General features: G+C 38.1%; 1 protein-coding gene across 5 annotated transcripts; it reads right to left on the reverse strand.

The window, feature by feature from the left end:
* Positions 1 to 191: 191 nt before the first annotated feature.
* On the reverse strand, positions 192 to 23,377 carry LOC132118490 (G-protein-signaling modulator 2-like). Of its 5 annotated transcripts, none has more exons than XM_059528354.1 (14): positions 23,154 to 23,377; positions 11,615 to 11,836; positions 11,384 to 11,519; positions 10,116 to 10,255; positions 9,806 to 9,929; positions 9,371 to 9,486; positions 8,476 to 8,631; positions 8,268 to 8,376; positions 7,059 to 7,197; positions 2,833 to 2,909; positions 2,478 to 2,738; positions 2,199 to 2,358; positions 1,037 to 1,257; positions 192 to 951 (listed from the first exon to the last, which is right to left on the reverse strand). In XM_059528354.1, exons 2-14 carry the CDS (start codon positions 11,833 to 11,835, stop codon positions 778 to 780), a joined length of 2,034 nt encoding a protein of 677 aa, XP_059384337.1. In that variant the 5' UTR covers position 11,836; positions 23,154 to 23,377; the 3' UTR covers positions 192 to 777. The 5 variants fall into 5 exon arrangements, with proteins under 5 accessions (XP_059384337.1, XP_059384338.1, XP_059384339.1 ...); XM_059528355.1 differs by lacking the exon at positions 23,154 to 23,377 and adding an exon at positions 17,788 to 17,847; XM_059528356.1 differs by lacking the exon at positions 23,154 to 23,377 and adding an exon at positions 17,803 to 17,839.
* Between the last annotated feature and the right edge of the window lie 1,280 nt (positions 23,378 to 24,657).

The following is a 24,657-nucleotide window of genomic DNA, read 5'->3' on the forward strand; positions in this document are numbered from 1 at the left end:
GGAAATTGGCATTTATGAGTTTGAGAGACTGCAAATGTCCTTTTGAATTGTCATTAACCATTTTTTCCCCCAATTGGAAACTAAAGTAATTATTTCATGGTGTTGGTTGCTCTGTCCTGTGTAGCTTCAGCTTCAGATAAAATATTTACAGCATACTTAACTGAGTTTGTGATGTGTAATTGAGCGGGATCTATTCAAATGAGGCTTTATTCCTCTTGTCATTTAAAATGAGTAACACATTCTTGTCTTATACACTTTCCAGAATCTAGAATTTTATATTCACATAAATTCAAACTTTTGCAGACTGCTTGATTGTACAACCTAAAAATATGAATATAGAGCCTTGCTCCTCTGGTATTAAAAGATATAACATAACATTTCAAGTCAAAGAAAGAATCAAAACAGAACTAATATATGTTTAGTGTTAAAAATATATATAAAATGTTCAGACATCCTAATCCACCGCTGAGTAAGTCCATCCAGTTATCCAGGTGAATGAAATACTTTCAGTGCATTGTACTGAATCCCTGAGAAAGAGACTGCGGTCATGGTCTGAATATAAGCGTATATCTTATGTCTGAATATCTGAATCCAGTTCAGATCATGGTAGAAGAGAGAATAAAAGAACTTCATGCATCTCCTCTTACAAAAACCTTGTTAAGTGAGAGGAGAAATCATCTTGTAGGCTCTGATTTTCATCAAGGAAATGATTCAGGAGTAAGACTTCAGTGAGGTTGCAAGGTCCTAAAATATTATTCTGGCTTCATAAAGAACATGTCAGTCAGGATTGCTCTGAAGAGGTCTTGTGTCTGTTGGTAAGATGACTCTCTGCTCATCTATCTGTTTGGCCTGGGAGCGAAGGATGAGGCTGAAGAAGTCTTCGTCTGGGACTGTAGGGCCTCTGGTGGGAGGAGGTGGAGGAGCACATCTCTGATCATCCAGTCTGGATCCCTGTACAAGCCAAAAACAGCTTTTGAACATATGCTTTCAGGAAGAGTTAATAGTTCCATGCACACATATAATAAACAACATTAACCTGGCACTGAATCAGCATGTCGAAGAAGTCTTCATCCGGTTCTTTGTCATCGGCCATGAGTTTGCTGAGAACGTCCTGGCTGTGGCGCTGGTCCAGCCGGAGACCCGGGAGACTGTCCACACTGGCCCGCTGCTCGTCCAGTCGACGGCTCTGTGAGCTGGCCAGCAGGTCTAGGAAATGGCCAGGCTGTGCCGAGGCCTCCGCTCCGGACGTGGAAATTGCTAAACGAGGTTCAAAACAGAGCAATGCGGTCTATTTAAACATTGCTAAAATATAAACACACACACATACACACAACACAACTGTTGTTTGATGTTGTGAAAGTTGTTTTTTAACAGAAATTGATACTTTTATTCAGCAAGGAAACAATAAATTGGTCAAATGGTGTCAGTAAAGATATTAATAAAGATATTAACAAATGGTGTTTTTTTTAACTATTCATCAAAGGATCCTGAAAAAAAAATCACAATTTCTACAGAAATATAAAGCAGCACAACCGTTTTTAGTATTGATAATCAGAAATGTTTATTGAGCAGCATATTAGACTGATTTCTGAATTATCATGTGACACTGAAGACTGGAGTAACGATGCTGAAAATTCAGCTTTGATCTCAGGAATAAATTAAATTTTTATAAAATATTACAATAGATTACAATTTATTTTAAATGATTCTGTTTTACTGAATTTTTTGACTGAATAAAATCAGCCTTTATGAGTATGAATTCTTTCAAAAACATTAATCTTACGGACCCCGGTCTTTTTATTTTGTTAAAAATAAAAATTTGTGTGTGTGTGTTTATGTTTTAATGTGCAAAAGTAGAAGGCTGACATTTTGCAATAAACAACAGATCATTTTGGTTTCTGTTTGTAACAGCTACTGTATTTGAAACCTCAAATATGACTAGCTGTGATTTTGTCATGTGACAACACTTTAGTGTTCACACATTGCTTGTTAATGTATGCGCTGCTATACACTGGTATTATTATTATAAACTAAAGGTGCGTTCACACTGTCATTGTCTGTAAGTTGCTGCAACTATGTTTGATATTTGCAGAAAGCTAATTTCAAATCACCTGCTCCTACTTTTCTGTGTTAAATCACCGTCATGTGAATGCTCCTTCATATCCAAGTATATAGGTCATTGAGGAAGGACGACTCACGTTTGTTCGAGGCTACAGGTGGGCTTTCACAGGGAACGGAAGGGGCGGGAACACGGCTTAGGCTGTCCTGTAACGAGCACCTTTGGTCATCCATGCGACTGCCTTGAAAACGACTCAGAAGATCAAAGAAGCCATCGTCACCCACAGTGTCTGGGGCATACTGTGGGAAAAGCCATTCAAGGAATGATAACACTCATAATAAATATTTTGTATAATTTATCATTTAAAATTACAACTTGCTATTGCTCATGTGTCATTCAGAAAAGATTAGTATTTGACCTGTTTGTCCGGACAGGCTGAAGATGGGCTGCTGGTGCTGTGGTTCTCAGCTGGTGGACTGGAGTTTGACCCATTCAGCCTGTTTTTTTTGCTCCTGAAGCGATTGATGAAGGAAAGTTTAGAAGATGTCTTGGCTATGGATGATTTGGTTGGCGATTTGGTTTGCTGAGGGGTTGTAGACTCCTCACAGGCCTGGTCCTGGACAGATGAGGCAACACTTTTTTCAGCAAACGATTTGATATTCAAGTCTGAATTCTGACACTGACTTGACACGAACAAAGCAAAGTAAAACCATCCAAAAACATTAGAGTCCTTATTCAGCACACTAATAAAGGCACCACAGCGCATCTCTCACCATGTTTTTGTCAGAGCTGAGTTTCATGAGCTCCATGTTCTCCATGCTGTGTCTCCTGCTTCCTCTGGATCTTCCATCTACAGAAGCAGAAAGAAGCTGGCTGTGACTCATTCTGTAGATCAGTAGTATTAAAAGAATATATTGCATAAATTTACTAGTATTTGTTTCTGTCAAGCATATTGATCACGCACAAAGTAATTTTGTATAATTTAAATGTATATATTATTGTGATCCAAAAAATTAAAGAACAGCACAAGGAGGATATTCAAGCCAATTACCGTATTTTCCGGACTATAAGTCACACTTTTTTTCATAGTTTGGCTGGTCCTGCGACTTATAGTCAGGTGCGACTTATCAAAATTAATTTGACATGAACCGAGAGAAATGAACCAAGAGAAAACATTACCGTCTACAGCCGCGAGAGGGCGCTCTATGCCTCTCACTGCTCCTGCAGTCTACACTGAAATCACAGAGGGCCCTCTCGTGGCTGTAGACGTAGCTATCAAACAAATACAGTACGTTTTACATATACAAAGAAACGTATTTCTTCAATGACAAAAAAATCCTCCAAGTACAAAACAAAATCTTCAAGTACAAAACAAATTTCTACAAGTACGAAAAACGGTCACGTGACTTTTGGCACAAATTTTTCGCCTTGCTGATCCACACGCAAATGCCTTCAGATCCACACACATGCTAGTAAACTGTCATGTAATTCGCACTCCACAACAGCAGGTGGTGCTGTTAGCGACTTGCTTGGCGCCGCCACCGACATGGAAACAGAAGAGAAGAAGATACGCTAGCGTGAGGGGCGATTTGAACACGATGAGCGGCCAACAGGTGAGTTTGCAGTCATTGCATAGACTGTATAAAAACATGGACCTAGTGTCCGTGACGTCACCCGTAGACTCCTGAAGTGTGTTTTTGAAGCCTAAAGTGTGTAGAGCCGGGCGTCGCCATCTTGGCAGCGCGTCACCACGTGACCCTCCCGGACAATCAAAAATGGGCAAAAAGGCGGGAGCTAGTTGCTGAAGCCACACCCACCTAGCACGACGGCAGTGTCAGCAGCGGCAATCCACCTGTCACTCAAGTGGCTATGCCCTTAATTATGCAGAACTTTAAGTCTTAATATAATTTAAACGGATGAGTTATAAAAAAATTCACCCCCCTCACAGTTGTCATGAAGGGCAAAATTAGCTATTTAGACCAAAATCATTTTTTGCACCAGGCTGTAAACATGTTTTTTCCTGCTGTAAAGTTGGGCATTTTAACATGGGGAGTCTATGGGACTGACTCCCTTTTGCAGCCAGCCTCAAGCGGCCAGTCGATGAATTGCAGTTTTAGTCACTTCCTTATTGGCCTCAAGAGAGAGAGCGGGAGGTTGCCGCTCGAGTCATTGCTGGTGAAAAATCAGCCTGAAGGGGTTGTTATTCGCTATAACAACCGCCTCGCTATACATGATCCCACTTATTACATTGCACAAAATATTGATTTAAAAATGAGTTTATTGATTATAAAAACGATTCTATTGCTTCTGCTAAAAAAAAATAGTCCGTTCCGCGTCCATGGCAAGGGTGTGTTTTATGGCAAGGGTGTGTTTGGACCTCCAAATCAACCCTGGTCTTCTCCTGCTAGTGTCTAATAGAATATAGAGGCTTCATTCCATGTCAAATCAGTCAGAATCCAGGAAAGTGGTTGCAGCAACATCTCGGATGAAGAGTTTTTCTATATTATATTTGGGTCCCAAATCCAAGGCCTGTAAAAATATTCATATTTTTGTCAGTCCTTGAGATTGTCATTTTTATAGCATCAAAAACACTATCAGAGAACCATGTTTGGGCATTAATATCTTAAAGTGTTATTCATAACCTCACCAAACTTTGCAGGATGGAAGACAAACATGTTCTTAGTATAACTGAACCAAAGTTTGTACTGCATGCCTATTGAGATCCTGAAAGGCCATAGATTTGGGTAAATGGCTAAACATTTTTCCTCTTTTCCCCTCTCTCTAGGAACTGCTTGCACAGACAATGTTAGAGAGAATCCACACATGGCTCCAGCATATTGTCTGTCAGCAACACTTGACCTGGATTACCTTGAATTTGTGTGTTTTCAGGAGGCTGTTCTTTTTAGTGCTGCCTCTAACCAGGTTCTCATCCCAAAAGGCATTTTAGATGCACTCACAGAGCTGCACAAGTTGGTTATGAAAGAAAAAACCAGGTCCCCATAGTAAAAAAAAAAAAAAAAAAAAGATATTGTATTTTTTTTGGTTGTTCCAACCCCCCAGATGTTTTAAGATTATATTCACACTACAATAAAAAATAATACAATCTACATGTGTTTGGTTTGAACATTCATTACGACATTAAGAGAGCTGAAAGCCTTAAAGTCCGCTGCTAGCACTGCTTGAGGAAAGCTATGCTTCCTGCTGCCGCTGGCAGTCCTAACACGGGGTATGTCTGCTGGTCTGATTTGATTAAACAGAGAAAAATCAAACATTAGACCACCTCACTGATTCAGAAATATTTATTTGTGTAACTGTAACATCTTACAAACCAGTTATTAGCAGGGGCATTGTTCTGTAAATAAGTGTTCTTTTTGTATTTGTGCTACAAATGCATTGAATCAGGTCCTTTGCTGAGTACGTTTTACTGTAAGCCTAGTAAGTGATGGACATACTGCACAGTAAGTAGGTAGATGTCTGAGCCATGTGATTGGGAGTGTCCCGGTGATTTATGGCTGCCCTTAGTGCTGCCATTTGTTCATCACTCAGTACATCGCCCATCTCAGGAACAGTGACACATCAGGCAGGCCACTGTCCTCCCAGTCCAAATGTGGTAGGTACAATCCCTGAAAAGACATGTAAAGTGTTTATGTAGGGCAGTGGTTCTCAAACATTTTTACATCAAGGACCCAGACCACATTTGATAACATTTTGTAACAGACTCCAGAAATACACAATATTAATTCTGAGACTGAATAACATTACTTTCTTTGTCAGTGTATGTTCAAATTAATGTCAATGGGATGCATTTTTTGTGAAATTTAAAAATAAATTTGTGGAAAAATAGTCTATTTCTAGAAAAAGTCAGAATTAAAAAGTTGTGTGTGTGTGTGTATATATAATATAAAAAAAACTCTGAGATGTTGCTGCAACCACTTTCCTGGATTCTGACTGATTTGACATGGAATGAAGCCTCTATATTCTATTAGACACTAGCAGGAGAAGACCAGGGTTGATTTGGAGGTCTAAACACACCCTTGCCATGGATGCGGAACGGACTATTTTTTTTAGCGGAAGCAATAGAATCGTTTTTATAATCAATAAACTCATATTTAAATCAATATTTTGTGCAATGTAATAAGTGTGATCATGTATAGCGAGGCGGTTGTTATAGCGAATAACAACCCCTTCAGGCTGATTTTTCACCAGAAATGACTGCAAACTCACCTGTTGGCCGCTCATCGTGTTCAAATCGCCCCTTACGCTAGCGTATCTTCTCTTCTGTTTCCATGTCGGTGGCGGCGCCAAGCAAGTCGCTAACAGCGCCACCTGCTGTTGTGGAGTGCAAATTACATGACAGTTTACTAGCATGTGTGTGGATCTGAAGGCATTTGCGTGTGGATCAACAAGGCGAAAAATTAGTGCCAAAAGTCACGTGACAGTTTTTCGTACTTGTAGAAATTTGTTTTGTACTTGAAGGATTTTGTTTTGTACTTGAAGCTTTTTTTTTTGTACTTGAAAGATTTTAGTTTGTACTTGGAGGATATTTTTTGTCATTGAAGAAATACGTTTCTTTGTATATGTAAAACGTACTGTATTTGTTTGATAGCTACGTTTTTTATTTGCAGAACAAAAATGTATTAGTTTGTGAGTGATGTTTTGGATTTGCAAACCACACTGAGTTTGTTTGTGAATCGTTGGGTGTGAGTAAAACACGTTTGTGTGTGTGTGAGGTTTTGGCATGATTCTCACTCCATAGACTTATAGTCCAAAAAATACGGTAATACCAAAGCTTTCATCCAGTAGGTGGCACTATCACCAAACTCCTAACACCAAACATATGGTCCTCTCGAACTAAACTTTTCAATATGCCAACTGTAACAAGGACAGCATGAAATAAAGTGTAACCAAACTTTGTGCACCTTTAAGGATTCTTGTACAAATTCAAATGCAACAGCCGTCTGTGGGTTTAATGTTTGATAATAGTTGTGTGTGCTGTTACCAGGCAGACTGCTGTCACCGGTTGGACTCTCTATGAAGGCAGAGCTGTTAGTGGTTGAATTATTCCTCTTCAGACCCAAAACTAACTGCAGATCAGATACGTTCATTCGAGCCGTCAGCTCCCCACTATGGTCTCCAATCTGAGAAGCGCACACACACAGGAAGGAAAAAACATTACTGGAAATGCTTCTCCAGAAAACACACACTCAATTCAATCACGAACATGCACATGAAGCCCACTTGAGTCACACTTCACCTCAAAATCAAATGAAAGAAATAAGAATATTTACCCTCACATTACTTTTTATGAAAATTCCACTTCTGCTTTCTTGCGTTTCACCTCTGCTCTAGCTTGTTTCTTAATCGAATCTAGTGTTCTAATGAAGCTGATTTTATTAGAACAGGTCTAATGCTACATAAGCAGAAAAGAAAAGTCACTTTAGAGGAAATTATTTAGATTTCAGTGGAATAACTATGAAAAATCATTCACAATAAGATTTTGATGTTAAATTTGTTTTTAAATCACAAACGTGTTAATTTATGATGATTAAATCAAATAAATGTATCAGAGACAGTAACTGGAAAAAATGGGGAGCTTGCTTTTAAGAACTGAGAATTTGGGTGAAAAACTGAAAATCTTAATTGACATAAAAATAATGTCATGATCAGAGTTACTATAGTTAACTAAAAACCTAAAAAAAATAATTGTATTACTTGAAATAAAACAACCATTAGCTGAAATAATACACAAAAAGCTAGCTGCCAAGGCAACATTCCTTGTTTTCTTTTAGTTTAAGTTAAATGACTAAAATTATAGAGAGAGAAACACTTTAAGAAATATTAAAATGAAAACATAAAATATTAAAAATGTAATTTAATTCAAAATGTGAATTAAAATTATAATAGTACAGTAAATACATTAAAATACCATAATAATCATAATACAAAAATCATAATCCTAAAACAATCTTCTTTTTGCGATTTAAATGTGAATTAAAATTATAATAGTACAGTAAATATATTAAAATACCATAATAATCATAATACAAAAATCATAATCCTAAAACGATCTTTTTTTTTGCGATTTAAAACATAATTTCTTGCAATTTTTTCATTTTCTATTGTTTTTTTCCTTGAGAGTCACCAGTGGGCTTTACTGTGCAGACAGGAAGTGTGTTGGTGTTATCTCAGTGCACACACACACACACACCTCTTTGGAGATCTCCAGATGTTTTTCAGAGAAGCTCATGGCCTGCTCGTGGTTTCCTAGCGCGGTGTAGGCGTTCCCTAAACTCCAGCATGCTCTTCCTTCTCCGATCCTACACACACACACACACACACACACACACAGAGACAGAGACAGCGTCAGAAGTCAGGAAGAGCAGCAGCTCAGACAGGAAGTGTCAGTGACAGTGTACCTGTCCTTGAGGTCCTGAGCTATGATGAGATGTTTGAGGTGATAGTCTATGGCTCTCTCATAGTCCTTCAGGAGTGTGTAGGTGTTGCCCAGACTGTAGCAGGCCTGAGCCTCCACGGCCCTGTCCTTCAGCTGCCGCGCCAACTGCAGCGTCCGCCTGCAGGAAAACACCAGAATCAACTCATCATATGACTCCCGCTCATCTAACAGCAAAGTACAGACGTGCTGACGTTTTTATGGACTTGTACCATGGTAATATCATATTTTAGCCATTGCACTTGTATATAAGACTGCTGAAGAAATCCATGCATGAGGCTCCCAGTATATCTGACCCCAGTCTATTCAGATTTCTATATATGCTCAATTTTATTTTGGTTAGGTAGAAGGTTTCGATTAATACAGGTTTATCTCTCTGCCTTGCAAGGAAAAAAATGACAAACATGGGTTATAATGGCTATAATGTAATGTCTATATTAATGGAAATTAAATAAATAGGAAAGTGGGAAGTAAATAAATTATAATTTGTCAATTAATTATAATAAAATAAACATTAATGTCAAAAGGGGGGAATAATCACAGTTGTTGCTTTTTTCTCTGTCTTGCGAGGACAAAAATGACAATGAACATTACTTTTAAGGGCTTAAATATAACGTCTATAATAAAAAACATTAAATAAAGAGAAAAGCGGAAAATTAATTAATTAAATTAAATTAAATTATCACAGTTGTTGCTTTGTTCATATTCCTCGCTCTAGATATTAAGTTTTACTTAGAATAAAATATTTGTCAAAAAAACTTGCGTGTGGCTTTGTTTGTTTTCCTTGCTTTGTATATTATGTTAAAAACTTGGAATAAAATACAGAAAAAATAAATAAACAAAATAAAATGCCAACTGACTTGTAATGTTCAGCTGCATCGTCAAATTTTCCAAGGAATATGTATGCATTTCCGAGGTTACAATAAGCTCTCCGCTCTGCAGCTCTGTCTCCAAACTCCTTTGCAATAAGGAGACGCTGTAAAATCAAACATACAAACAAAACACTTTATTTTTACATTAGGCATAATTCATGAAATCAAGAGCATTTTCTGCATGACATACGCACAGAGTACAACACTGCAAGATCTGCATTATTATTGTATATCTAGTAAATATTTACTGTTGCAATACATATACAAAATTGTAAACAATACAGACCTTTTCTGTGCAGTATTACGACGTTTGCCAGTTTATGCATTTTTATCCATAATTTTTATGACACTTTCAGTTTTTTCAGTCCATTTTAAATGAAAACCACAGGCTTGTTCATTTAGGAAACTCTCCGTATGAAATACCTGTTCGTGAGCCAGAACAGCATCCTGGAAGTTTCCGAGCAAATAGTGTGAGTTGCCAAGGTTGCCGTAGGTCCTGCCCTGTGCCGCTCTGTCCCCCAGCTCTTTCACGATGGCCAGATTCGCTCTTCAAACCGAGAGGTGCAGTATTAGATACAGTGGCAGGGATAAAACAATAAAAGCTTTAGCATGCCTTTGAAAAACACTACTGCAGTCTCTGTAATGCTCTCTCTAAAAAATATTTTCTGAAATGTCGTCTACACACTGGTTTGGGTGTTCAAAAGAATGAAAAAACAAATGCTGGCTGGCTCACTCGTAGTACTCTGTTGCTTTCTTCAGAGCGATGCGTGCCTCCTCGGGAAATTCTCCAGGGTCCATACCACTCCAACATATGTTCTTCCCCTTGGCGTGGTACACATTCCCATAATTATACAGCGCCCGGGCCTGCCCCACCTAACAAAACCACACACACACACACACACACACACACACACACACACACACACACACGTCAGTCCACACTCATTACACACCTAAAACGGATAGACGGCTTGCATTTAAACTAGGTTTATGGTCTGTTAAAATAGATCAAGTGGTGTCTCGGGATAACAGGACTTCCAAAAACATCCGAGGCAGACTTGGCCATGAACTATTCAAACAGAGTTTAAAGGAATAGAAAGATTTTGTCATCATGTACTCACCCTTAAACATTGGAGATAGAAAAAATTGTTTAAAAATATGAAGAATTTATCTTCATGATGATTTCCAAAGTAATCCCATCAGTTTGTTTGTTTGTTAATACTTTTTTGAATAGCTTATTTTTATCAATAAATAATTATTATTTACTTTACTAAAAAAACATTATCAGTCAACAAATCTTTGAACATTTTAGCTTCTTATTATATCTGATTTACATCTCTTTTTTTAAACAATGAGCAAATTATATCAGCAAAAGTAAATTATTTTAAACAGTTGTTATATTAGCTAGTAAGTCAGTTATTTTGAGTTTTATTTATATTATTTTATTTTGTATTATTTGTACTATTTTATTTTAAGTCTTCTATTTAAAAAAAAGTAAAATTTTTATTTTATCAAAAAACATAATACAAACAATTTTATTTATTTATTAACAGTTTATCAATAAATAAGTAAATAAATAGTATTGCTTGCATCAGTAAATAAATTAAATCAGTTAATAAATGCATTTGAAAAAGTTTTTTTTGTTGTTGTTTTTTTGTTTTTAATTGGTTCTGCAAGCATATCAATGCAAGGAGCTGTCAAGCTCCAAAAAAGAATAAAAAAGTGCCATAAAATTAGTCAATACCATTCAATACGTGATATTCTCATCCTGATGATGACGTATGATAGCCGCCAGATCTTATTCACACGGACACATCGCATGTATGTACACTGTGCCTTGAAACGCCACGTTTGACATCAATACAGGATGCCACTGATTCATGAGAATCATACTGTAGATTCTTTGAAATATCATATTTTGCGTTTCAATGATGACCAAAACTTAATTTTGGGTTTAGCTATTGCATTGAAAGGCCCTTTGGTTGTGTTAAACCACCTTACCTTATCATGGAGCATCCTGGAAATGTCCAGATGTCTTTGGCAACAAACTGCTGCTTCATCATAGCGACCCAAAACCTTCAAAGTGTTTCCAAGATTACCACTGGCTTTAGCTTCTCCCAGCTCATCTCCGATAGTTCTGAAAGAGTCCCAATAACAAAACATGTTATTTCAGATAAGGAGATAATCCTACTAGCTTTGAAACAGTGACATAAGCATCATCCAGATTCAGACCTGGTGAGCGTGAGGTCATGCCGATGGTATTCTAGTGCCTTGTTGTACTCGTGCAGGTGGAAGTAGGCATTGCCAAGCTGACTGTAGATGGCGCTCAAAATCTGCAGGTCTTCTGTGCCCACCTGGATGGCCGACTCAAAAAAGGAGACACCTACATGGTAATCTCCCACTTTACACAGACGCTCACCTTCCAGAGCCAGTTCCAGACATGAGGCCTCCATCCTGCACGGGACAGTAGAAAATTGTTATTTTGTAAAAAAAAAAAAAAAAAAAAAAAATTATTAATAAATATAGCTTCAAAATCTACCTGAATAGATTTATCACTCCATACTGCTTTGTGATTATCATTTCACTATAGTACTTATCGTTTTAACCGTGTTTGTGTGCGTACATTATCAAAGTATTTTGATTGAGCAGTGCCACGCAGCTCTTTTTTTAGACACACCCCAAAAAAGACATTTTCTAGCGGCTTTAATAAATTATCCGTGGGGTATTTTGGGCTGAATCTTCACAGACACATTCTGGGGACACCCAAGATTTGTAAAATGAGGCATAATAGGTGCCCTTTGGAAAATGCTAAATAAATGCAATAAATAAACAGATGAGGAAATATGAGGGGCCCAGATCATCATAACAGCTTTCATTTTACTGTAACAAGTCATAACATCATCATAACAAGTCTATTTACTGTAAATATGTTTCCTATGTCTGTGGAAAACAACAGCATTCCACAGAAACGGCAGCAAAATTTAGAAAGAGTTATTACAACACTAACATCATTAGGTCTTTGTCTACACAAGTTCTTGAAAAGGTCTTTTTGGCTGACATGCACTTAAAACATGACGACTCCCTTATGACCAGTTTAAAGAGTTTCACAGAGTGACTAAGAATCTCAGCTGAAAACGCTTCCATGAACCAGTCACCAGAAGGCTGACTTCAACACTTCTAAACGGTCTAAAGCATGACTTAATAATTGCAAAATATAAACATGCATGTTGTATTTGAATACAAGGATTCTATTTCTATTTCTATGATGCATATATGATATATATATATAATGTACACGTTTACTGTAACTTTTGATCAATTTAATGCATCCTTGCTGAACAAAAGTATTTGTTTTTCAAAAACAAAATGTTACTAACACCAAACTTTTGAATGGCTTTTAAAAACAATGAGCAATCACCTCCAACACCCCGGCAACACCTTAGCAACCACATATGTGTGCAGGAAATCTCACAAACCTCACCTTTTTTCCTTTTTCGTTTTGGAACTTTCAGAGCACCGTCTAAACATCTTAATCTTTTTCATGTATTTCTTTCCTCCGGTGTGATAGACATGTTTAGTTCTCCACAGGGTGATGCATGAGACCCAAGGCTTCCACCCTCTCAGACACATCCCGAAACAGACCGACCTCTTCCAAAAGACACTGAATTTCAAGATAACCCCCTCTGTGAAACCTTTCTCAAGCCTCTACGCCTGTGAGAAGCCTCTGCATAACCAAACCAGGCTGTAGCTAGTAAAATGTTTTGTTGTTGACATGCAGAGACAGATTATGCCGGGTCTCGGACACATAAACGGAGGGTCAGCGGTAAGCCTGCTGATAACAGATGCAACAGTGCGACATGCCAGTGTCATCTACGGACACCCGGTGGCAAGCGTCAATTCCAATTATGAGTGAGAGGGCAAATGGAGATTATCACACGTAAAGGATGGAAAGAGAGTAAATCTTGAACAGCTCCTAAACCCATTGTTCCAGTTGGATGGGCCAACCTCATTAAAAAATTTTTTTAAGTAACTTACACCCTTAAAAATAAAGGATCTTTGTTGGTATATTATTTCTATAAAGAACCTTTAAGAACCTTTTTAGAACTTTTGGAACCTTATTTTTAAAAACGGCAATGGTTCCATGGAGAAATTATGGAATCTTTCCATTGTACAAACTTTTTTCTTCAAACTAAGAGAGAAAAGGTTATTTTAAGAACCCATTTTGGAACCTTTTTTTGAGTGTAACTACTTCGTTTTGCTTGCTAAGGCATGCATTACTATTCCTTACTCATACTCAAGGTTAAGGATTAGAACAAACCCATAAGCCTGAGAATTACGCTTTGACACTTAGCTAGTCCTTCACCATTTCCGCAACACACATGAATGATACCTCCAATCATGTGACTTGTTGAGGATAGTTTAAATAGTCATAATACAATAGGCAACACTGAATGAAGGACACAAAAGATGAGAGTCTAGTTAGGCTTTTGGCTTGGGCCATTAAGCAAACAATCTAGTCAGTTCAGTGCTACAGTAGAGTGAGATGTTTTTGTGAAGGAGAAATCTTTTCTAATATTATAAGTAGTTTTACTGTTAATTTTGATCAATTTAATGCATCCTTGATGTATAAAAATAGATTAAAAAAAACCTTACTGACCACAAACTTTTGAACAGTGATTAACTTGGGTTGTAAACTCAAACATCCTCCTGGCAAACAACAGAGAAGCCCTTAGAAACCACACTTAGCAAGAGAAAGAGAAGGTAAAGGCTTTAGAGCTGTGAAGAAATTAAACCTGCCAGAATCGATTCATCTTCTGCTGAAGTAGAGTGAGATTTTATCATGAAGAACGGATGGACTCCAGCCAGAGAAACACTTGGGTAACCTGGGCCACGCCGGGAAAATCCATTAGACCGTGTTAAATCCTGCGCTTTTCCCAGAGTGTCCTCAGCTGAAGGCTGGCGATGTTCACATGTTCTAAATTCTTTTATCCTCAGCGAAGTGGGATGCAGGCCGAGCTTAACTCATACTTCTAATGAAGTCATGAATTTCACTGATACTTACTAAAACGCCAGGCATATGTTGTTCGTTATTTCCGTTCATTTCTAAAACTCAGTCTTTAAGGGGGCCGTTTAATGTAAAATGAAAATTTTAGAATGATTTATTCACCCTCAAATCTTTCCATGAGTTCTGTGGAACTTTAAAGGAGATGGTTTAGCACAATGTCTCTTTTTCCATACAAAATGAGTTGTGAGTTACTTTTAAGTAGTACACTTAAATCAGAAGCTATATTACCAGTCTTCCAAAGCCAAACCAGAGCATTGTCTGAGGAGCATGTCGAAGTTGTAAATTAAGCTGCTATCAGTGTTATTATTAAGTAAACATGTTCAGAAATGATTTTAGTGAATAAAGATTAAACAAAAATAAAATATAATTTCATGATAATTAGAAATACTGGACTGGCAACTAATAAGTTTCAGTTGTAAATCTAAATAATAATAAAAAAATTAACAGAAATGACAAAAGCACATAAAATTACTAAAACTTCAAAGAAAACTGAAATGCTAATATAAAAGACTATTCAAAATATTAATATAAATATTAATAAATATAGTAATACTAAAATAACATTGGGTGGTATTATTCATGACTGAATTCAACATGAAATATACTCATTAAATCACTTTTGACAATAAAACAGAGGATGAAAGACACTGTACAACTTTCAAGGAGCTGGAAAATAGGCCTAGTCTTAATTTTGTGAAAGTGAAAGTGACGTGACATTCAGCCAAGTATGGTGACCCATACTCAGAATTCGTGCTCTGCATTTAACCCATCCAAAGTGCACACACACAGAGCATTGAACACACACACACACACACACACACACACACACACACAGTGAACAAACACCCGGAGCAGTGGGCAGCCATTTATGCTGCGGCGCCCGGGGAGCAGTTGGGGGTTCGATGCCTTGCTCAAGGGCACCTAAGTCGTGGTATTGAAGGTGAAGAGAGAACTGTACATGCACTCCCCCCACCCACAATTCCTGCCGGCCCGAGACTCAAACTCACAACCTTTCGATTGCCAGTCCGACTCTCTAACCATTAGGCCACAACTTCCCTCTATTTATGGAAATTTTGGTTTCCATAAAATCAAAGAGAGATGTGACCAAAAAAATACAAATAAATGGCACACAAAATAAGTGCTGTAAAAGTAGTCCATCTGAATTAGTGTTGTTATTGTTAAATAAAACTTAATAAAAAAAAAAAAAAAAAATTAAATATTTTGGGTAATTAAGAAGGTTAAAAAATTTAATGAACTTTTTTTTTTTAAGTACTACAATTACTAAAACAGAAAGAAAATAAATAACAATTACATATAAGTACATAAAACATTACTAAAATAAGGTGATGACCAAATGCAACATAGTTCAGATTGGGGAATGATTTCTGGTAGCAGTAAAGATACTCACTAAATTACTTTTTTTTACCATAAAATAGTGGAACAGTCTCTGTACAGCTTTGGAAGACTTGGAATAAAATGCACGCATAGATTCCTGTTATGCTCGTGTTTTTCATGCTTTTCAGAGCAACGTAAGAATCTTTTCAACCATGTCCTTTTCTGTTCTACAAAAGAAAGGTTTGCAGTTACATAAAGGTGAGCAAATGATGATGAAATGTTAAAGTTTAGATGAACCATCCCATCCAAACTTCAAGACCTTGTTGGAGCCGTGGCGTAGTGGTTTGTGCATGTGCTCCAAATTATGCCAAATTCAATCCCATTCACTGCTCTCGCCAATATTTTCTGTAACAGCTGCATGTGTGGGAAGAAACACAGGCCCTTGACTCATCTTTCAGGTCCAGCGTAAAATGCTCCTGCAGTATTTCAGGATGTACGACAGCAAAACAAACGGACAAAATACTAGTGCAACAACGGATGAACCACCCTTTTAATTATTAAACACACCTATTAAAAATGCACACACAGGAGATCTCTCGACAAACCTGAGCCCTCATTCACTCGCCTCCACCCACACACTGTATTACATTTCAAACCCTGTTAATCTGATGGAAAAACTAGTGCACGTCATTGGATCACATATGCTAAAGAATGACAAACTCTAGCGCTGAACGACATATTTGAAATCTTTTGGTTGCGTAAACCAGATACCAAGATAAAGGTAGAAGAGAACGGATGAGCTGTAAAACGAGTTAACATATGGTAAGACGGGTCTGTTCTCCTACCTGGAACGAACATGAAACGCTTGATCCTCGTCTTTTGCAATCACATCCATATAAATTCATAGTAAAAGTCCAAGTTTAAAACAAAAACCCAACAGCAAGCCTGCAGATTTTGAAATAATCTAATATCATGTCATCATAACTCTAAAACAATAGACAAACATAAAGAGTGAAGATGTCCATGCTTTCATCGGATCTGAACCCTCGTCCATCTGGCAGGCGAGCGACACTAAAGAAAGAGTCTAAGAAATTTGAGCCTCTCCCACACACACACACACACACACACACACAGAGGTGTAAGTAATGATTTCACTAAGAAAACAGTCAATGACTGATTAATCACAACATGCTACACTTCCACTCTACAAACTAATTCTGACTTAGTATGTATCATATTGCATCTCATGTGGATGGGTGAACATGAGGAAGTCTCTTGACTCCCTTGCGAGCAACCATCAGATCATCAAAAGACCCTTTTTTTTGGAAGGTTATTGCAAACAGTGGCTGTTTGACATGAACCAGGCAAGTGTCGGACAAACAAGCGCATGGGAAAAACAATGGTTTTTAATTTAAAATGAAGACTGAGACCAACATCACCATTTATAATCTTGATTAATGCTTTCATCTGAAGGGACTCTGAAACATTAGATACTATTTACTCACCATTACGGCATTTCAGACCCACCCTTATGAGTTGATTTGTTCCAAGCAACACAAGTGGATATACTTTCAAAAATTTACTTTCAAGTGGCTAGAACCTGTCTAGCTACAAAGTTGACAAAAAAAAAGCATCATAAAAAGTCCATATGACTCACAAACTATCCTAAGTCTTCTGAAGTCATATGATAGGTTTGTGTGAGGAAAATACCATGGACTCAACGCCACTTGGCACTGCTGATATTTAACCTGATGCAATGCTTCTTTATACAATATGTTTGAATATGGTTATGCATCTGTGCAAATAAGCTTTTTTTGACAAAATAATTACTTATATTTTTAGTGTTTTTCTCACTCAAAGTTTGTATGACTTCAGAATACTTGAGCTTGAGTTGCAAGACCTTTATCATAATTTTTTTGATTGACATCTGTAAAATATTTCCTTTTGTATTCCACAGACGCAGCCATGTCATTGTTAACTAAAACTAAAACGATTAAGATGGTACCTCCCGTGGACCCACCAGCTGCAGGAGGAACCATAAGGGGCTGGTGCTTTGTGGATCAGGCAGCGGTTGAAGGCAGGGGCCCTGACAAACCGATCTCTGTGGACACGGAAACTGGCCTTAGGGACGTGGAATGTCACCTCGCTGGCGGGAAAGGAGTCTGAGTTTGTGCGGGACGTTGAGAGATACTCAATGGAGATCTCTATCACTCTGGAGTTGCCCACGATGAGAGGTGGTGGGTTTGTGTGGGGGTTTGCTCATAGCTCCCCAGCTCAGCCGCTATGGGTTGGAGTTTACCCCGGTGTATGAGACGGACGCTTCCCTGCACCTTTGGGTCGGGGATAGGATTTACTGGGGTACTTCAACACTCACGTTTGCAACTTCAGTGACACTTGAACCACCTCCTCCACTGTCAATGCTGCCACTCAGAACTGTGGCCGTAAACTCTCTGATGCCTGTCGAGGTGGCAATCCCCGAACCTGGTGGTGGACACCGGAAGTAAGGGATGGGGTCAAGCTGAAGGAGGAGTCCTACCAGGCCTGGCTGGCTTGTGGGACTCCTGAGGCAGCTGACGGGTAATGGCAGGCCAAGCAGGCTGCAGCCCGGGTGGTTGTGGAGGCAAAAACTTGGGTCTGGGACGAGTTTGGTGAGGCCATGGAGAAAGACTATCAATTGGATTGAAGAGATTCTGGCAAACCGTACGGCACCTCAGGAGGGCGAAGCAGTGCCCTGCCAACACTGTTTACAGTGGAGGTGGACAGCTGTTGACCTCAACTGCGGATATTGTCGGATGGTGGAAGGAATACTTTGAGGATCTCCTCAACCCCACCGAAATTTCATCCATTGAGGAAGCAGAGGCTGGGGGCTCAGAGGTGGACTCGTCCATCAAGCTGAAGTCACAGAGGAAGCTTCTCGGTGGCAAGGCACCAAGGGTGGATGAGATACGCCCCAACTTCCTCAAGTCTAGGTTTGGTTATCGATTGGGTTTTATCCAATACAGGTGCCATTCCGATACTTTTAAAAAACGGTACCGGTGCCTAAACGGTGCCTGAACCAATACTTCTATAAAAATATATTAATTTATTTATTAAAAAAGCCTAAAATGGATAACATTAAAGAACATTAAAAAGATTGAAAATTAATTTCACAATCTGTGTCATTATTTAATACAAAATCACACATAATGTTTCTACTGTATCTCTGTCAATCACTCTGATATTTAGTTAAAATGAGTGCTGTCTGTCACTGTCTTTAATCAGTTCTGTGTATGACTCTATGGCCATCATTCTTTATAAAGTAGCAACAATGTCGTTTGTAAAGTACAGTCTTAGGCACATTAGTATTTTCACCCCAAAAAAGGGTTTTAAGCCAGTTATTTATATATTTTGCTGTAATATGTTGTAAAGTAGTAAATATCAGTTGACAAATTTTCCAAATATTAATTTTGCCATTAATTTTAATAATAATCTAGTGAGATTGTTGCAGTCTACAACAGACTGCCTAAGACTAAGACTTTGCACAGTAGTGTATGTTTAAAGTACGTATAATTAAATTTGTATATTTATATATATTTATATATATTTATGTATATTTTAAAAAAAAAAAGTGTAATTAAAGTATGCGTTCATATGTGTTAAGGGCTAGATTTTCGCTGGAGGAAACCGCTGTGGTGTGATGAGCGGTGAATGGAGCGAAAACTTTACAATAGATGGGAAACCTACTGCTCCCTCGTGACCTTTTGAAAACTATATTTATGACAAAGAACTGCACAGATTCAGATATTCTAACAATTTATCGATAAACACACACCTTCTGTCCTCTTTTTCTGTTTGAGTCTGCTCACGCTGCTTCGCCGCGGTCTGCAGATTGCGCTGAAAGACATATGAAATGACGCCGCATTCATATGAAATTTAAGAGGATTTACTCTGAGGCGATCGCAAATTTGTGTACAGTTTATGGAGCTAAATCCAATAGCCCCGCTAAAAAAGCCTAGCGATGCCCATGCTTCTTGTGTACATTTCGGAGAACCAGGACAAATATTTCAATCGATCGCTCAGACATTTAAGAGGCACTGAAATAAAGCACCGAAATCTGTGACTTGATTCGGTTTGGTGCATACTGGTTCCATAGGTACCGGTGCCATATTGGCACCAGGTTTCGGTACCCAACCCAAGTCCCTGGATGTTGTGGGGCTGTCTTGGCTGACACGCCTCTGCAGCATCGCGTGGCGGTCGGGAACTGTGCCTCTGGAATGGCAGACCAGGGTGGTGGACCCCCTTTTCAAAAAGGGGGACCGGAGGGTGTGTTCTAACTACACTCTATGCCAGGGTACTGGAGAGGAGAATTCGGCTGATAGTCGAACCTTAGATTCAGGAGGAACAATGCGATTTTTGTCCCAGTCATGGAACACTGGACTAGCTTTATACCCTCGCCAGGGTGCTGGAGGGTTCATGGGAGTTTGCTTGTGCTTTGTGGATTTGGAGAAGGCATTCGACCATGTCCCTTGCTGCATCCTATGGGGGGTGTGCCACAGGAGTATGGGGTCCAGGGCCTTCTGTTAAGGGCTGTCCGGTCCCTGTATGACCACAGCAGGAGCTTGGTTCGTATTGCCGGCAGTAAGACAGATTTGTTCTTGGTGCATGTTGGTCTCCGGCAGGGCTGCCCTTTATCACCGGTCCTGTTCATTATTTTTATGGACAGGATTTCTAAGCGCAGCCAGGGGTTGGAGGATGTCCGGATTGGGGACTACATGGTTTCATCTCTGCTTTTTTCAGATGATGTTGTAATGTTGGCTTCATCAGGCCAGGACCTTCAGGGTGCGCTGGGATGGTTTGCAGCAGAGTATGAAGCAGCTGGGTTGAGAATCAGCACCTCCAAGTCCGAGGCCATGGTTCTCAGCCGGAAAAGGGTGTTTTGTCCCCTTCAGGTTGGTAGAGAGCTCCTGCCTCAAGTGGAGGAGTTTAAGTATAGTGTGGTCTTGCTCACGAGTGAGAGAAGGATGGAGCGAGAGATTGACAGGCAGTGCAGCTTCTGCAGTGATGCGGTCGATGTACCTGTCTGTCGTGGTAAAGAAGGAGCTGAGTTTTTGAAGCGAAGCTCTCGATTTACCGGTCGATCTACATTCCTACTCTCACCTATGGTCATGAGCTGTGGGTCATGACCGAAAGCACAAGATCCCGGATACAGGCGGCTGAAATGAGCTTTCTCCGTAGGGCGGCTGGGCGCTCCCTTAGAAATAGGGTGAGGAGCTCGGCCACTAGGAAAGAGCTCAGCGTAGAGCCACTGTTCCTCCACATCAAGAGAAGCCAGCTGAGGTGGCTCAGGCATCTGTTGGGTCTGGGGGTCTGTCTCTGCTTAGACTGCTGCCCCCGCGACCCGGCCCCAGATAACAGGAAGACGATGGATGGATGAATGGATTTTTTTATGTTTTTCTCACTCAATGTTCGTATGACTTCAGAATACTTGAGCTTGAGTTGCAAGATCTTTATCATTATTTTTGGTGATTGACATCTCTAAAATATTTTCTTTTGTATTCCACAGACGCAGCCATGTCATTGTTAACTAAAACTAAAACTAAGATGATTTAAAAAATAACATTAGCATTATTATTATTTTTTAACTGAAATAAAGTTTAAATAATTGTAAAAATATTTTTGATAAATCTAATATATAAATATTAGATTAAAAACATTAAAAAACACATCAAAACTAGAAACGTTGTCTTGCAATTGATATAAAACATGCTTAACCTGAAGATCTAAAAAAAAAAAATCTAAAAAAAGAACTAACAAAACAAGTCATAACAAAATTACTTAAATATTACCTAAAATTTAAAAAATATATAAAAGCTAATTCAATTATTCAATAGCATATTTATAAACAATACTAAAATAATACTGCAGAGGAGAATGTCCTAAGTTTGGGAATGCAAGAGTGCGAGTTAAAATTGATATCACTTTTATCTTTGAATTAACTTCATCCTGAGCAGAAACAGAACAGTGTGAAAACACAACATGAACATGAATCATATTTGTTTGTACTTCAGGAATTCCTTGTATTGAGCAGAAATCTAAAAGCATTGTTCACATTCAAAACTAGATCAACCAACAATCTGAATACTCAGGAAAGGGCAGAGTCCTCCATCTCTGCTGTATTGAGTAAAAAATAAAAATAAAAAAAATCTTTCATTTGATATGAATTGTAAACACTTCTGTATTTTAGACCACATTAGGCCAAACACTGTGGTTTTGGCTCCTTTCCTAAAGTCCTTAGCCAGTTGGTCCAGCAAAGCCCAGGCCATGTCCAACCATTTCTTTACTCAAGCATGTGATAAAGACATGCTCTATGATTTTTCCTTTTTGTCTGAGATTTCAACATCCTTTGCAGGGTAATTTCACTAAACAGTCATGCCAGGAATATTGAACAACTTTCATAAAGAAACAACTGCACCATCATTTCAATTCATGTTTTCTTTATGCTAACAGTTCCAGAGTCATTGAGCCACACATTCAAAGGCCCTACAATAGGGACAATAGCTTTGTGAATGGAATAAAACACAAAGGTTCAGCCTGTGCACTGTAAACGCCTGCGATTCATTAAAAGACTCAAGCACACAAACACAAGAGCTGCTGTGTCCATTCCGTCAGCCGGAGCGTTTCCAGGTGTTTCTCATAAAATCTCACAGGATGCTTTGGAAAGCAGCTTACACATTTTTTTTTTTGCTCAATTCTCATTTTAATAAAAACCACTGATTTACTTGTACATTTCTTACTTGTAATTCTCATTACTGTCAATTATGAGTCTAACTGATGAAAACCACCCTGTCTGGACTCTTTGAAGTAAACAAATAAATAAATAAAATGCTTTAAAATAGACATAAAATAAAAGCTATATATTACTTTATATTATGTTAGGCCTATTGTTATAAATACATTGAAATGTAAATATTATATCTTTATTTTTACTGGGGACTCCAGTATTGAAAATGTGCTTAATGATACCACAAGAAACCTTTTTTATGTAAAAAATACAAAAAATAAATAATAATAATAATAATAATATTTTTTCATGTTTTGACAGAACCGATTGTGGTTACCATATACTTACTAACATACTCCTATGCCCTGGTTAGCATAAAGCCTACTGACGTGTCTTTGAGATAAACTGTAAAGATAATTTTGTCTTGCATAAAGGCGTTCTTGGATGAAACTGCCATAGAATTAAAAAAAAAATTATGCAAGAACATACTTTAAAAAGACGAGGAAGTAAACATGCAACGCATATGCTACAAAATAGTTCAGAGAAGGAGAAGTCAAGCTGTTCGGGCACAAACATAAATATGCCAAAGAGAAACGAAATCAAACTCATACCTCAGTTTCAGATTTGAAAAGCTTTAAAGTGTGTAACCGCGCTACATTTCCTGTGGTGGGAGAGTTTCTGGCTTTTTCAGGAAGCATCGGTAAAGTTTATTTCTCTTACTCCGCCATGTTTTCTCAAGACACTTTCCTTTCCTAAATAGTTTTTTTTCCGGAAAAAAGGAAAACGTCTTTTACTTTGGCACGCCAATCATTACACAGGAGTTTGTAAACGCCACGCCTCGCCATCATAATGCTTCAGCGCTGAAGTAATGCTAGCTCGCGTACGAATCGTTTATTAACCGAATCTTTAAAATGATTCAGTCGAACCGTTTCGGAAAGTGATTCACAAATTTTCGTAAAAAACATGAAGGGGGAGCAATATTGTAGAATTAATAATAATCTATTTTGTTGTTGCTGTTGTTTTGTTTTAAAGCACACGTGGGCGGGCTATAAACTAATCCAAAATACATTTTAACAATAAAAATCGTAAAACAAGTGAGGACTCGCGGTGAATCTATTCATTGAACTGATTAGGTGAAAGAATCAATTCGCTAAAATGAATTGGACGTCCAAGTGCTGCTAGATCCAAATTACTTGGCAACATTTATTGAACCATAAAATTGACCATTTTTTCTGCACCTCAGTTTGTTTATAATAGTTAGCAAAAAGGAATATAGAAGAAAGAAAAAAAACAAGACTTTCAAAACCTTAAACATGACTAAAATCTCATTAAAATAATGATGGTGAGTAAGTAGTGTGATGTACTGACCAGCAGGGGTCAGTGTCTAGCTTACTAGTGACAGACAAATCCAGCAGAAAGACATTTTATGTAAACAATTTCCCCCCCCCCCCCCCCCCCCCCTTTAAGTAATTATATTGTACATATTAAAGCAGAAAAATCTAAACTTGAGCTAAAAAATAGATACACGTACACATTTGGCAAGCTTGCTTACGCACATATACAAACATAATAGCAAGCACACACGAGTGACCTTAATTGCACTATTAAAGTTAAAAAAGGATCAAATCCAACACAGATAGAGCATAAAATTGGATAATATTTCCATCTCTGTAATGCAGACAATTTGATGCATTTAAAGCCACTCAAAGAGCATCTGAAAACAGACAGATTAACAAATAAATAATGTATTACAGCTAGAAAATATACAGTAGGCTATAATACAGTATATTAAAAAGTTTACAGTGATTTTACTAGCTGTTTATAGGCAATATAAATGCACATTTGGTGAGAATTAGAAGAGAAGGCTACATATAAAGCAACACAACAGCAGTCTTTGGACATATGAAAACATCCCACTGCTAAACACATTTGGCATTTAAATATCTCTTCTCTAATTTTCTTTGAATGTACAACACTTCCGTTATACTAAAAGTATAACAAACAAACAGTAAATGGTAGGACTATTTGTGCAACAAACCAGTGTGTTTATGATTATGATAATGAGTTAAAATAATATCATAACAAACACCTGTTTGTAGCAAAACGTATATTTTA

The sequence above is a fragment of the Carassius carassius genome, chromosome 37, assembly GCF_963082965.1.
Source record: "Carassius carassius chromosome 37, fCarCar2.1, whole genome shotgun sequence".
In the NCBI taxonomy this organism is placed as follows: domain Eukaryota; kingdom Metazoa; phylum Chordata; class Actinopteri; order Cypriniformes; family Cyprinidae; genus Carassius; species Carassius carassius.

Bases quoted from the DNA above. Each gene is read 5' to 3' on its own strand.
- LOC132118490 (XM_059528352.1), bottom strand. From the start codon at position 13,012: ATGTGTCTGAGAGGGTGGAAGCCTTGGGTCTCATGCATCACCCTGTGG. The intron at 7,198-8,267 runs GTGTGTGTGTGT...TGCGCTTCTCAG, and splicing joins ATCTGGAGATCTCCAAAGAG to ATTGGAGACCATAGTGGGGA. The intron at 1,258-2,198 runs GTGAGTCGTCCT...AACCTCGTTTAG, and splicing joins ACCTGTAGCCTCGAACAAAC to CAATTTCCACGTCCGGAGCG.